The sequence below is a fragment of the Equus caballus genome, chromosome 1 (assembly GCF_041296265.1).
Source record: "Equus caballus isolate H_3958 breed thoroughbred chromosome 1, TB-T2T, whole genome shotgun sequence".
NCBI lineage: Eukaryota > Metazoa > Chordata > Mammalia > Perissodactyla > Equidae > Equus > Equus caballus.
Genome location: NC_091684.1, coordinates 21,390,960 through 21,405,291, shown reverse-complemented (window position 1 = coordinate 21,405,291; position 14,332 = coordinate 21,390,960). Strand labels below are relative to the sequence as shown.

The following is a 14,332-nucleotide window of genomic DNA, read 5'->3' as shown; positions in this document are numbered from 1 at the left end:
TTATGTACCAGATAGACCACACATTGGTGGAGGGGAACTACATAATTTTTTTTTTTTTTAAAGAAGCTATTCTTAACATGGAGAGGTGATAGAGAGTTGGCCTCTTGTTGGTACTGCACAGAGGTTTTTGTTGTTGGTGGTGTTGTTTCCCCTTGTTTCATCTTACCCTTCTTGTGATGGGTACAGGTCTTTGCGGGTTGCCTAGAGGTTAGGAGGTGCTATGGAATGAAGGAACTCATTAACATAGAAAAGCCAACTGGCCCCCAAATAGAAATCTATGAACTTGAGTCTTTTCATTGTGTTGCTAACCTCTTGAGCTAATGCTGCCATCTCACCCTCTAAGCTTCTCCTACCTGAGGGAGTGGATTTGGAGCCAGCTAAGTACTGACTGGGGACAGCCATTTTCACTGATCCTTGGTGTTAGCATCTGAGGCCCTCGGGTCTCATAACAGGAGAGTAGGTGGGAATGGATGGATGCCTGGTTAGTCTAAGGAACTAAGACCCTCAGCTCGTGGGGATTGACCGAGTCCTTGGGGGTTAATATGTCTGCCTTCATTTCTAAAGTCAAAGTGGGAGTTTATACAGAGAGTGGTCAGAAATCAGCAAATTTTATCTTTTATTTTTAACAAATATTTTTACTTTCTGAATCAGAGGAACAGGGATAGGAGAAATTCTTTTCTTAATTACTGCATGAACTTTGGAGACTCAAAGTCACATCAGATCCTCAGTGGTCTTCCTCCATCAACCTGGGCTTGCACTACTCACTTAGGCTCTTTGTTCCTACTTCCCAGAATTCTGTTTCGGGTAAATGTCCAAAATTCAGCTTGCAACATTAATGCAGTAAGATTAACTGAACTAATATTATTCCCGTTTGACTGGTGAGAGCTAGAGGTGCTAAAATGTTTGCATCAAGACAGAGGCACTTAGATAGCTGAGTGGCAGAATTTGAAATGAAACTCTAAAGAATCTTGACTTCTTAGTCTCCCACACTTCTGCCAATAGAGTGCGACAGCATGGAGAAAAGCATAGCTGAAATTCAAAAAGAAAGGTCAGGGAAGGAGGCAGAAGGAGATTGTTTAGCCCATTTGGTTCAAGGAAATGGGGGAACAGGGGCTCACAAGGAGGGCTCACTTGTCTCAGACCACTTTTCCTTTTCAACATCGATGGACCAGATGAGTACATCCTCAGTATTGTACAAACCACACAAATCTAAGAAACAACAACAGCGATAAATCCGCCACAGCAGCTACTGGGGTAAACTGACAGGTCAGTCAAAACAGTCTACTTAGAAGCTGTCTACAGATACCGGTTGAATGGAAGAGCCGATTCCTTTGTAAGTGTTTTATGACAGCATTAAATAAAGAGGGAAAATGCTGTGGAAATGTAACCGAGGGTTTTCTTCTCTCTTTAACTCAGAAAGACATGGCCTTCCTTCAAGCCTAGGGAGCCCTGAGTTTTTTAATGTATTTCTTTCTTTGCAAAGAAAGTGAGAGCTCAAATATCCAGGGCTTGTGTCTCTATCTCCTGCCATTGCCACCACCAAATAGCAAGTTCACTCATGCAGCAGACTCACTCTCCACCCCCCTACCAACCTCTTCCTCTCGGGGAACTGTGGGTTAGTGGATCCTCCCATCCCAGAGGGACTCCTATGGCATGAGGTAGCCCAGGATGGACAGACATAACTAAGAAGAATACTTGGTAACCATGGGGATCAGGAGAGGGGCCATCTTATAACGAGCTCTTTTGGTCTTTTGGTAAAGTTAATAAATAGGCCTCTTTGAATGGATGGGATCAAAGAAAGCTCTTTCTTATACTGATTATTTTTTCTTTTTATTGAGGTATAAAATACAGTCTAAAGTGCACTAGTCTTAAATGTACAACTCCATTAATTTTCTACATGTGTACACCTATGTAATTACGATGCAGGTCAAGATATAGAACATTTCCAGAACCTCGGAAGGTTTCTTCATGCCCTTGTCAGTCAATATCCCACCCCCTCCCCAGGGAGCAGTTCACCTCTAACTTTATCACCGTTGATTCCTTTTGCCTTTTCTTGAACTTTATATACATGGAGTCATACCTTGTACTGAATTTTGTTAAAGACTATTGAAGTCAAGCGCATGGAGTCAAGCCCAATGTACGTCCTTCCTTTCTTTCCTAGGCCTTTTTAGAGATGGCTTACACAGAAGCTGCCCAGGCCATGGTCCAGTATTATCAGGAAAAATCTGCTATGATCAATGGTGAGAAGTTGCTCATTCGGATGTCCAAGAGATACAAGGAATTGCAGCTGAAGGTAAAGTATTCTCTCGTTCATTCAGTCATTCAACAAGCACCAGCTTGTCAGGCATTGGCCTAAGTGCTGGTGGGAAGGAGCAGATAGGAAAAGATAAAAAAATTGCTGATTCGCTTTGAGGATATCACATGGGAAGGCAAACCATTATCACATGGGAAGAAAAGTGCTCATTGAGGTAAGGACAAAATCCAAAGGGGTGCTAGAGACAGGATGACTGGATACAGGGGAAGTCTTGAAGGATGAAGTAAGAAGGAAAAGGTGGCTGCATTTCAGAGGTGGGAGTTCCAGGCAGAAACCCCTGAATATAACCTCCTTCTCTACTCATACAGGTCTTCAGTAATCTTTTCTTTGTCTGTCACGCGCCCTCCTCCAGCCTCTGTATTTCTGTCTTCAGCCCCGTAGAAGTCCTTCTAAGTTTCACCTGACTGAATTGGCCACTGGCAGAATTCAGATAATTCCAAACGGGGCTTTTGTTTTTGTTTTAGCTTGTTCTACATTTCTCTTTTCTTTTTCTCTTTTTTGTTTTATTGTGAAGTATAACATATAGACAGAAAAGTGGCTAATTATGTACCGTACAGTTTAAAAAGTAATAATGGTGAAATCCCATAAATCTCATAAAACCACTACCAAAGTCAAGGAATAGGACACAGACAGCACCCAGCAGCGCCTGAGAGGCCCTCGTCGTGCTTAACCCCTCCCTCTCCACTCTCTTGACTTTGAGGACGGTCATTCCCTTACAGTTCTACCGCCCCTCGATGCCTCCCTTAACGTCACACTTTAGCTTTGCCCATTTGTGAACTTCACATGAATGGAATCATACTGTCTGTGTTCTTTCATGTCTTGCTTCTTTCATGCAACATTGTGCCATCCATGTTGTTGGGTGTGTCTATTTTTTTAATTGTTATATAAATTTCCATTGTATGACTATAAATTTATTTGTCCATTCCACTGTTAATGGACATTGGGGTTGTTTCCGGTTTTAAGGTATTAGGGACAATGCTACTATGAATATTCTCAAACGTTATCTTGCTACACACGTACATCAGCATATAGGTGGGAGTACGTACATAACTAGGGGGGCAATTGCTGGACCAGAATGCATGCTTATCCTCAACTTTATTACATACTGGCAAGCTCTTTTCAGAATTAGTTGTCCCACATTTACACTCCTACTAGTAGTGTTTGAGAGTTTTCAATGGTCCACCTTCTCGCTCACACTTTGTCTTGTCCAACTTTTTAATTTTTGCCTGTCTGGGGAGAGTATAATAGTTTATCCTGGTTTTATTTTTTATTGTGCTAATTACTAACTGAGGTTGAGCACTTTTTGGATTGTTTATTGGTTCTTCCGTCTAGATCTTCTCTGGCGGGAAATTTCCTTTCAAGCGGTTTGCCCATGCTGCTCTTTTGGATTGTGTCTTCCTACTGATTTGCACGTGTTCTCTTAACTGGAGCACTTAGTCCATTTGGATTTATTGTAATTAATGCTATATTTGTGTTTAAATCTAGCTTCTTTTGTGCTTTCTACTATCCTATTTAGTAGAGATTTTCCAGTTCACTTCAGCTCATTCCACATTTACTTAGGGTCCGTTTTGTTCGAGATCCACAGCCCTTGATCTGCCTTCAAGGTTGAAGTCAGAAGACAAAGGCTCAGAGGTTGTTTCTAGCTAGGACTAGCCTTCTGACAAGTCTCCATATGTAGATCGGCACATGTCAACCGGTTGCCAAAGTCCTGATTCTGCTTTGCTCGCATTGTTGCTTCCAAAGTTCCTGCGCCAACAGTTCTGCTTCAGGCAGAACCTGGCACTTTTTTCTGACTAATGACAGCATGTTGCTTTTCTCCGACAAGTAAAAGATCCCACCCCATCCTGTACCCAGCCCAAGTTCTTGTTCTCTTAGATTCTCCCCTGGGGGCTAGAATCGAATTGCTGCACTTGATTCCCAGTGGAGCTTTGGTCTCCAAATGAGATGTTGTCATAAGTTTCTAATTAGGATTAGCAGCAGTACTTAGCTTCTTCAATTAAAGTACCAAGGCGCTGTAGTACCTTACCAAGGGAGATAGTCTGGAGTGGTGCGAAAACTACAGGTTAAAGAGGTCAGGTGGTCAAGGTTTACATTCAGCAAATGCTCATGGAGTGCCCACTGTGGGCAGGAACTGGGCCAGGCCCCACGGATATGGAGGTAGCAAACTTGTGGAGGAGCCCACAGTCTGGTGGGAGGAAGAACAGGTCAACATAGAACCATCAACGACCATGTGACCTATACCAGATTGGAAGGTGATGGTGCCAAGCTAGACTCTACTCCTTCCTGCTTTGATGAGCTTGTACAAGTTGCTTAATCTCTGTGACCCTCAGTTTCCAGATGGGTAAAGGACTATACCTGAAGATGTTTAGTTTTAATTTAAGCATTTTTTATCATGGTTAGTAACAGTAATTATAACAGTATGACAATAATAACAGGAATGTGTACCTTTAATTGAATCCTGATACTCTGGGTCAAGTAATGTGCCAAGCACTTGACATACACTGTCTACGGTAATCCTCAGATCAGTTCTATCAGACAGATACTATTATCTCAGTTTTACAGATGAGGAAACTGAGGCTAATAGAAGTTTAGTAACTTGCCCAAGATCGTAGTTACTGGAAGAGCTGTGATTAAAACTTAGGACTGTTTTGGTTTTGCACTATATCTGCATCTGTATATTGTTTTATTATGATCTCTATTGTCCACATGAAAAAGCAGAGAGAAATCAGGTAATTAGCTTATGGTCACCCAATCAGTAAGCAACAGAGATAGTATTCTAACAGAGCTTCTCAGACTTTAACGTGCATACAAGTCACCTGTGGATCTCGTGAAACTTTCTGCTTCAGTACGCCTGGGGCAGGGCTGTGATTCTGCATTTCTAACAAGCTCCCAGGAGATGCTGATGCTTCTGGTCCTCGGAGCATACTTTGAGTAGCAAGAGCCTAGAACATATTGTTTCCTGACCTTTAGTAAGGATTTTCTGCTTCCCATGCTGTCACATTGCCTCTTAGGGTCATTGTGAGGGTCACATGGGATAACATGTGAAAGCCTCTCAAAGCGTGTTTCAACTACATAGTAATGCATTATGGTCCTGGTGTTGACATGAATCAGCTATGACTTTCTCTGCAAGTAACAGAAATCTGTCTCAATTAAGCATATTGGCTAAAGTGAAAAAAGGAATTTATTGGCTCATGTAACCGAAAAGTACAGGAATGGTTCTGGCTGCAGGCATGGCTGGATTGAGGGCCCAAGTGATGATATATTAGAACATGGTTTCTCTCCACTCTGCCCCGTTGGCTTTGTTTTAGGGGTCTCCCTGGGATGGTCCCTGGCAGCCCCAGGCCCTCTCCTCTAGGTGGCGCAATGACTTCAGTGGCTTCAGCAGCTCCAGCTTCTCATCCTCCCATTTCCTCCAACAAGAGAGAGCCAGAATTTCTCCCAGTAGCTCCCACAAAAGTCCTGAGAGTCACTTAGTCTGATTGGGCTAGCTTAGGACACATGCCCTTTCCTGAACCAGTCTCTGCAGCGAGGGGGAAGCCGTGCTGTGATTGGCCAGGCCTGTGTCACATCCTTGGAGCAGGGGTGGAGAAGGGGGAATGGCTACTGGAGAGGTAGACAGCAAACCACTGTAGCCATTTGTGTCTCTGGGCCCACGAGGCCACCACTCGGGGTCCCACCAGGGCTTGTAGAGGTGGGGGGAATTTTGTTTGGTCTTTCTCTAACTTTACCTTTTGCCCACGAGGCAAAGTGGAGGGAGAGAAAGGAGGGATTTTAAGGCATTTCTCATCTCCTCTCTTGAGTATTTCCTCATGCCCGTAATCTGGTCTCCCCATACACTTTCTGTGGCAAGGCATTCTATTCCTCAGAGCATTTGAGGCAGAACCTTTCACATAATAGGTATCCAATAAATGCATGGAATGAATGAAAAGAGAAAATCTGAAGGAACGATAAAAAGTGAGTGTTTTCCTCCTGCAGACCTGGATGAGAAGATTGAATTACTTTCTCAGTTGTTCAACAGAGACTTCTTCAGAATCATAGCATCTTATATGCAGAAGGGAACTTGGAAAATTTAAACCACTGTCTCCCAGTCACTGCATCAGAGAATTGTCAGGGGAGTTTCAGGTGCTCTTGCCCATGGATTCTCGTTCAGTAGATTTGGGGCAGGACTGAGGCTCCCAGGTGATTTGGGGTGCAGGGGTCTGGAACTGGCCACCCCAACATATGTCTCTTTGGCATGATTATTTGTGGCTCATTACTTTGCAGACAGGAAAGCAACTGAAAAGTAGAACTTGCTTACCCATGGTAAGAGACATTTACATTGTAAAGGAACTCTCCATCTGTAAAGATATCTCCCTCTCTGTATCAGAAGAAAGAACATGACCTTCTCTCTAGAAACTCCTAATCAATGCCAAAGGCAAGGACTTAAATCTGCATTTGTTTATTGTGCTTCTCTGGTAACCTCCTGTAACTGACTCCCCTCCCCCTCCCAACATTGGCATTTCTTTAAGGATTAAGCATCTTTCCTTGGGCTAGGAACTGATTGCTGTGCTCACCTGTGACCACCCAGCTCGAGACAATAGACTTGCTTCCTGCTACGCCCACTGAGATAGCAGACCACTACCTGCTGTGGCCATCAAGCGCTATGCCAACAGGGCAATCTTGTGACTATTGTGGGAGGGACATTTCAATCATATGTGAAACATCCTGTTTGGGGGTATATAACCACTCTGTGCACCCCACTTCTTCGGTGCCCTTTCTTCCTTCGGGAAGAAAGGCCCCGGGCCATGGTTCCTCATAAAGCTTTGTTTAATTTTCTCTTGCTATTCTGTCTCATGTGAATTTAATTCGTTCTCCAGCCAGACGAACCCCCATTTCAGTAGAGGAAAAGTCTTCCTCCCTACATGGGGCAGAGGGCCTGGTTTCAGAGCCACTGGTCTTGCCAGCCTCCTGGCCAAGAGATATTCCCTGGCCCTGAGAAGCAGTCTTGTGAGTGGTCCACAATGCTCTCAGGAAGATTAAATCAGCAAATGATGATTAAGGGTCTTCTCCATGTAGGTACTGAGAGCTACAATGAATATGAGACATGGTCCTCACTTGGGGAGAGTTTGCTATCTAACTGGGGAGACAAGCTCTTCTTATTATGCAAGATTTAAATTGAATAAGATTTAAATTATACAAGATTTATACAACATTTAAAAATTATACAAGATCTAAATGGGAGCTTCTAGAAGTTCAGTGGCAAAAGGCAGTGTGACTTGGTTGTGTAAAGAAGGGAGAGATTATGGCACAGTGCTTTGAAGGATGAGGCGAATTAGCTAAATAGAGAGGGGGCTTCCCAGTGGAAGGAGTTGGATGAGAAGAGATGTGGAGTCTGAAAAGCACAGTGAAGTCAAAAACCATTGGGGCTGCTGTGACAGGATCTGGCTCTGAGGAGTTCAGGGCTCACATGGAAGGTTTCAGCATCTTCCCAGGACCCTCGAGGCATGCAGAACAAGTGTGGAAAGGTCAGAGGGCATGATACCCTCTAGTGGCTCCCTTTATGTTGGCCCAGCAGTCCATGGCTTTTATCAGTGTAGCCAGCCATGCCCCGAGGCTGTTGCTAGATGGGCCTCATTATCTCACTTTTATAAGTGGAGACAGCAGACTCCCACAGACAGGAAGCCTTGACTCCAGGCAACCCAACCAGCTGGAGGCTGAGGTGGGGCTGCTCTTCCTGGTTGACATTCTCGCCTCCCTCTGAGTATGCCCGCACTTCCCTAGGACTGCATGGGGCTAGGAATCACACCCTTGTCTCAGAAGCAGCGAGCTATATTGGAGATGTGTTAGCCATGAGCACTGTGGATTGTCCCCTGTGGAGTTGTTGAGCCGCATGGGTGTCATCACAGAATGGTTGAAAAGATACTATGTCTGGGATTTGCTTCAAAATATTCTGTGGGGTGGGGAAAGAGATGGGGGTATAGATGAAACAAGTTTGGTCAGAATTGTTGACAATGGGAGTGGATTCATGGGGCTTCATTTTACCCTTCTCTCTCCTCTTGGGTATGTTTGAAGTGTTCTACAATGAAAAGGTGTCCCAGTGTCATGCTAGGCCTACTTTGTTCTCCGCTGTCTCACTTTTCTGCAGTGATCACAGCTTTATGTCACCTGCCTCCTGTACACCTGTAACCACGAGATGCTGAGGCCAGGCCCAAAGAGGAAGGTTGAGAGGATTTTCTTAGTGCTGTGAGAAGTTGATTCTGTTATTTTAAAGTCTTTGCCACTTCTGTCCCCTTCTCAGATGGCAGCTGGCAGGGTGTTTGGGCCAGAGAGTGCCAACAATTTGGAATTATCACTTAAAATAGAGGAACTGATCTCTGGTCCTCAGAGGAGGATCACAATGCCCGTGACCGCTGGCCCCAGCATGTAGTATTTGCAGATTGTCATCCTTCTCTGCAGCCACAGCCATTCATCTTGGAATAGGTATTATGGAGCACCTGTTCTGTGAGGGACTCTGTGCTGGTGCTGCCTATGTGAAGATTAACAACCTAATGCCCTGCCTTCCTGGGGATGTGGCACCTGAATAGAAGTAACTTCAGAGGACACTGTGGTGCGGGGTCAGTGAGCCGAGGAGTCGAAAGAAAGATTTCTTGGACTCTCAAGGTCTGGCTGTAGTGCTCTTTTATTTAGAGAATAGTGTGGAATAGCATGGGGACAGGACCCATGGGCAGTCAGAGCTGCTGCGTGGGGACAGGGCCCACGGGCAGGAGGAGCTGCTGCTGCCCCGAGTTGAGGGTTAGGGCTACTTTTATAAGGCATAGGTATGTGAGTCATCTCTTTACAAGACAAAGGAAAGAACATGAAAAAGAGTTAAAATGGTATCAGTGCAGGTGGGGTCTGGTCATTGGGTGATCCCATGCCTTTTAGACAAGAATCAAATCGGATTAAGTAAAGGTCAGAAGCCACCACCCTAAATCAGTTACATGAGATTGCCAGACAGCAGCCAACTTAAATTCTTGCCTTCCCCATTAAGAGTTTCTAGGGACAAGGTCATCTCTCTTCTTCCTGGTACAGAGAGGGAGGCACCTTTTACAGATAGAGATTTACCTTACAAATGTAAATGTGTCCCAACAAGGGCAAGTTCCATTCCCCAGAGCCTCCCTCCCTGTCCCAGTTTATCAAAAGCAATCAGCCCCAAGCAATCCCGATGCCAAAGAGACATATCCTGGGGTGGCCAATTTCAGGTCCCTACAAGGTCAGTCCCCCTTCCTTCACAAATGCAAATATTTCTCAAAGAGCAAGCAAATTCCAGTCCTCTGAGCCTGCTTCTCACCTGCAGTTTTAAAAGTAACCAGCCTAAAATCCTCATCAACTGGGCTGCAGGTGGCCCCAGGAGGATATTCTGTGGTTGGGAAAATAAAGGGCAGGGAAATGTTTAAGTCAAGAAGAGGCTCTTCCAGCCCCCAGAGAACTCTAGGCGCATCTCTTTGACCCCTGGGGCATTTCAGGGGCCACAAGGAGATGTTTTCACCTGTGGTCCTGATTGTCTGGCTCTACTCATCAGGGGGCACCCCAGAGGGGAAGGGCATAAAGGGGTGCTGTCTGTGATGAGGGAGGTGTGGAGGGGGCCATGAGCTGCTGGAATGCTTCTGCCTCTGACATCGGCCTGACCAGCCCCTCCCCGCAGGTCTTACCATCCTCCCACCCCCCATGCCTCGTGCTGCCTCCGGGAAATCTGCAAAACCTCAGCTGCCCCTGACCTGGCCATCCTCCTCTCCCCACCCCAGGCTTTTCTGGGTCTGGGCTGGAAAGAACAATCAAGAGGATCTGAGGTTCCAGAAGAGCGGAAGAAAAGTATTTGGGACCATGGGGACTCTTTTTGCTACAGAAAATCCCCATCCAACCCCCTCAGGGAATTTGTATGCTCTGAAAAGTTGCCGTGGGGTACATTTAACCCAGTTTGGGGCATATTCTTTAACTTTTGCCTATTCCAGCTTGGCAGTGTGAGCCATGGATTTGGGACCAGGATGTGGCCTCCCCGGTGACGGCAGATCTTGTCACATGTCCCTGCACGTGGTCCTGAGGGCTCCGCCAGCTCTCCAGGGCTTGGTTTGCCCCTGTGTTGGCCTGGGTGGAGGCAGTCCCACAGCAGGTCTTCTGGGAGCAGCTGTCCCAGCCTGGCCTTTCCCATGATGGTACAGTAGGCAACTTCCTCTTTGTGGCCCAACGTGGGCAGGCAGGACGAAGACCCACTCAGTGGGGTCACCTTCAGATGAACCTTCTCATTCTACCCCCAGGTAGTGACAAATAACCCTGGCAGAAGGACAGGCGGCCTCGGGTGGGGTGGAAGGAGGCGTCCTGGGCAGCCCCAGCTTCTTTCCTGGCTTGGCGTTGGGTCTCTGCTTATGGTCCAGTTTAAGCAGTTGAGGTGCTAGGTGACAGTGAAGGGCCTGGGTGATGTGGGTACTTGTAGGCGGCGCTTTCATACTCCTATAGAAGGTCAACCTTCACAGCTATGATCAGAAGAACTGCGGGGCCCTTTTTGGGTGGATATCCTGACCAGTGCTAAGGTTGGGCCTTTTCTTGAACAGGGATTTGTTCAACTGACGTGTTGAACAAATTGAACAGTTGTTCAATTTGAACAACTGACTTGTTAACCTCCTACTTCATCAACACAGGGGAAGGGATCACTGCCTTCTTGTTGATGTTCTTTCCTTTTGCATTTAGAGCTGACAAGGGACCCCACCCTGGTGTGAACATTTTATGTCCCTTTCCTAAATCCTAGCCCTGATTTCTTGCCCTGAAACCACAGGCAGCTCCTCCTTCATTCTCTCCCAGCCCAACTCTCAATCTCAACCGTAACACTGATAAGCAGCCATGTACTGAGAGGAACCATAGAATTCTAGGCCCAGCAGATCACGTGGCTCACTTCCTAGTTCTGGCCCTGGTTTTCCCATCTGTAAAATGAGATATGTGTTGACACCTAACATTCCTATAGCTCTAAGATTTCCTTATTCTTTGTAAACTACACAGAAAAAAATTGAGGATAAAACGAGCAGTTGATTAGATTTCTTAATAAAATTCTTTGTCCAAATCTGACATTACAGACTGAGGATTTCGAGTTCTTTTTTCTTTTTGCTGAGGAAGATTCACCCTGAGCTAACATCTGTGCCACTCTTCCTCTGCTTTGTATATGAGTCACTGCCACAGCATGGCTACTGATGAGTGGTGTAGGTCCGTGCCTGGGAACTGAACCCAGGCTGCTGAAGTGGCTCCCCCTTTTATTTTTATTTTTTTTTAATGTTGGCTTTATTGAAATTTAATTCACATACCATAAAATCCACACTGTTCCATACATTTTAACTGCATGGATGAATTCTGTGTAGTCTTTTTGAAGATGCTTCCCCTATTTCTTTTGTGCTCATGAATTTCTTTTTTTAATCATTGATTATATATTGTTTCATTATTGTTTGTCCATTCTGGGTTTAGGAAAGGGCTTTGGTTGGGATTTTGGGGCTGGAGATGGTCTTGTCCTGGTACAGCCACTATATAGTGACTTCTGGAAAGGGTCCCTGGCATTCTCAGCTGTGAAATGTGGCTCACAGTCTATGCCACCCACCTCATAGATTTACACTGAGCACAAATGATTCCTGAGGAGGAACATGCTGGAGTTAAGGTGTTGAAGGGAGCATGGGGCATGGAAAGGATCCTGGAGTTAAAATGCCTGTTGTCAAGTCCTGATTCTCTAGTGGTCTCTATGACCTAGAATGTGTTCCTTACCTCAGCACAACTCCAGGAGTCACCATCTACACAGAATACAGTGTGGCTGGTGATGGGAGTTGTGCAGGGCAGAACTGTGCCTCGACCTCTCTGGGTCTCAGTTTCTACATGTGTAAAATGTGGAGGCTGCATTCAGTGATCTTCAACTCTCTTTCCAAGTTATAATGCCTTCCTTCCTCCCTCCCTCTTTCCCTTCCTTCTGTTCACATTTCAGATATTTTCCCTTATTCAAGAGGGGGTGGGAGGCAGGTATTAACAAAGGCTGCTTTTTCCCCACATGTGGATGGTGAGCACCAGGCTCCTTCCTTCCCCAGCTCAATGGACACCATGTCCCCTGGACCACTCAGCCCACCACCATTCAGCATTATGCACACACTCCTCACCCCCTCGGTCAAACTTTTTCTTCCCCTAAAAAGGCACTCTTCCCCCTTTGGTGGACTGGGCAATGAACTCAAGTCCTAGCTTAGCTGCTTTCCTTTGGTGTTTGCAAGGCTCTCTTTGGTCTGATGGTGACCTCTCTGACTTTGCCTAGAAACCTGGGAAAACCGTGGCTGCCATCATCCAGGACATCCATTCCCAGAGGGAGAGGGACATGTTCCGGGAAGCAGACAGGTGAGGCCTTGGCCTTAGGTCTCAGGACAGATTCTGAGCAGTTGGAACTCTCTCCTTTTCTTCATTCTTAGCGGTATTTGAGTCACACCGTGCCCTGCCCTTGCCCCTGCCGTGTCCTTCAGCCTTTCTGGGCTCTACCTTGCCATGTGCCCAACAGAACACATCAGTCCAGTCCAGAAGTGCTGCTCAGGTGAAACCTCAGGAAAGTGCAAGATGCTAGGCTACCTCTCAGCTGTTCCTCCTTTGTTGGAAGGGGGAATAGGTGGGGGTCTGTTGATATGTGGCCCTTTAAGGCAAGTCTACACTCTGCTGAAACAGCCTGAAAGTGTGTGTGTGTGTGTGTGTGTGTGTGTGTGTGTTCTGTTTAGAGCCAGCTCTTGATTTTTCATGAGCTGAATGTAGTTGTAGGAACAGGAATGTAGATGGCCCCCCAAAAAGCAGTCACTTGGCTAGTACCCTGATCACTTGACCACTTACTCTGAACATTGAATGCATTGTTTTCCAACTCATTACTTCCAACTGAAATTGTGACCATGCCAAGCTGGGACTTCAAGTTTACCACTGTCACTACCCTTCAAAGACAGTCCCTGTGGAGAAAGCCAAGGTAGAAAAGAGCAGGAGTGGGCACTTGGCCAGCACATTCTGTGGTTCTTACCCAGAGCTGCCACAGTTGGTGCTCTAACCTCACTGTCCACGGCTGAGCCCAAGCTGTTTGCCCAGCAATGGTCAAGGCAGCCTGGTCTTAGGGAGCCATATCTGGGTGTCCCCTCGTCGGTGAGGGCTGTATGGTTTTCCTGTATTTGGGAAGCAAATGAAAATTGCCCATCTTTTTAGAATATTGAGTATGATTCAGTTGATCTGCTTAATAACCAAATAGCCTTCAGAGTGTAGGTGTATATGTATGTGTGTGTGTGTGTGTGTGTGTGTGTGTGAGTGTGTGTGTGTATCTTTGTATGTAGCTGCTCAGGTTTGGGATTTTTGTGTTTGTTTGTTTTTTAAGAAATGTGGTTATTAGCATTTTTTTAAAGACACGTATAAAGCCACACCGTGGCGGCCGCAGTTCAGTGGCAGAGCGTGTACATGAGGGGGTGTGGGGTTGGGGGCACTAGGAGGTCTTGCTCTGAACCTTGGACAAATCAGGGTCCTTTTCTGTTTTCAGTTTCTTCATCTGAAACATGGGCAGGTCAGAGCTCTAAGATCCCTCCAGCTCTAAAATGCTTTCCTAGTTCTTTGTTTTTGGAATCTCTGAGCCTGCCCCTGGCCATCCCCCAGTAATTAGCACCCCTCTACCATGCCCAGGATTCCAACAAATTGAGATGAGAAATAAACAAGAAAAATGGAGGCCAAGAGGTCACCTTTATTCCATGGAGGCCAAGTGGAGAAGCGGCTTCAGTCTTGTGGCCAAGAGGCGGGCTAATTGAACCCTAGGGTTAGGCAGCCTTGCCAGGGCAGGGCAACCTCTTTCACACCCCACACCCAGTATGCCCCCAAAAGGCAAGCTGCCTGTTCCCTGAGCCTAGCTGACTTCCAAGAGGAAGAAAGATGGGGCTGAGCCAAACCAGTCCAATTATTCATCCCAATTCCCAGGAGCAGAATGAGTAAAGAGGCAGAGAGCAGCCAGGACTGTGCTTAGGGAAGATCCCTCCTCCT

The 14,332-nt window shown here is 46.1% G+C and overlaps 1 protein-coding gene across 7 annotated transcripts in view; it reads left to right on the top strand.

Annotated features, from left to right (window-relative positions):
• Positions 1–14,332, top strand: part of RBM20 (RNA binding motif protein 20) — a 189,328-nt gene that overhangs the window by 150,093 nt on the left and 24,903 nt on the right. For all 7 annotated transcript variants that reach the window (XM_023639475.2, XM_003363408.5, XM_023639481.2 and 4 more), the window contains exons 7-8: positions 2,162–2,293; positions 12,603–12,682. In XM_023639475.2, coding sequence (XP_023495243.2) covers positions 2,162–2,293; positions 12,603–12,682 — 212 coding nt within the window. The remainder of the gene's footprint in view (positions 1–2,161; positions 2,294–12,602; positions 12,683–14,332) is intronic.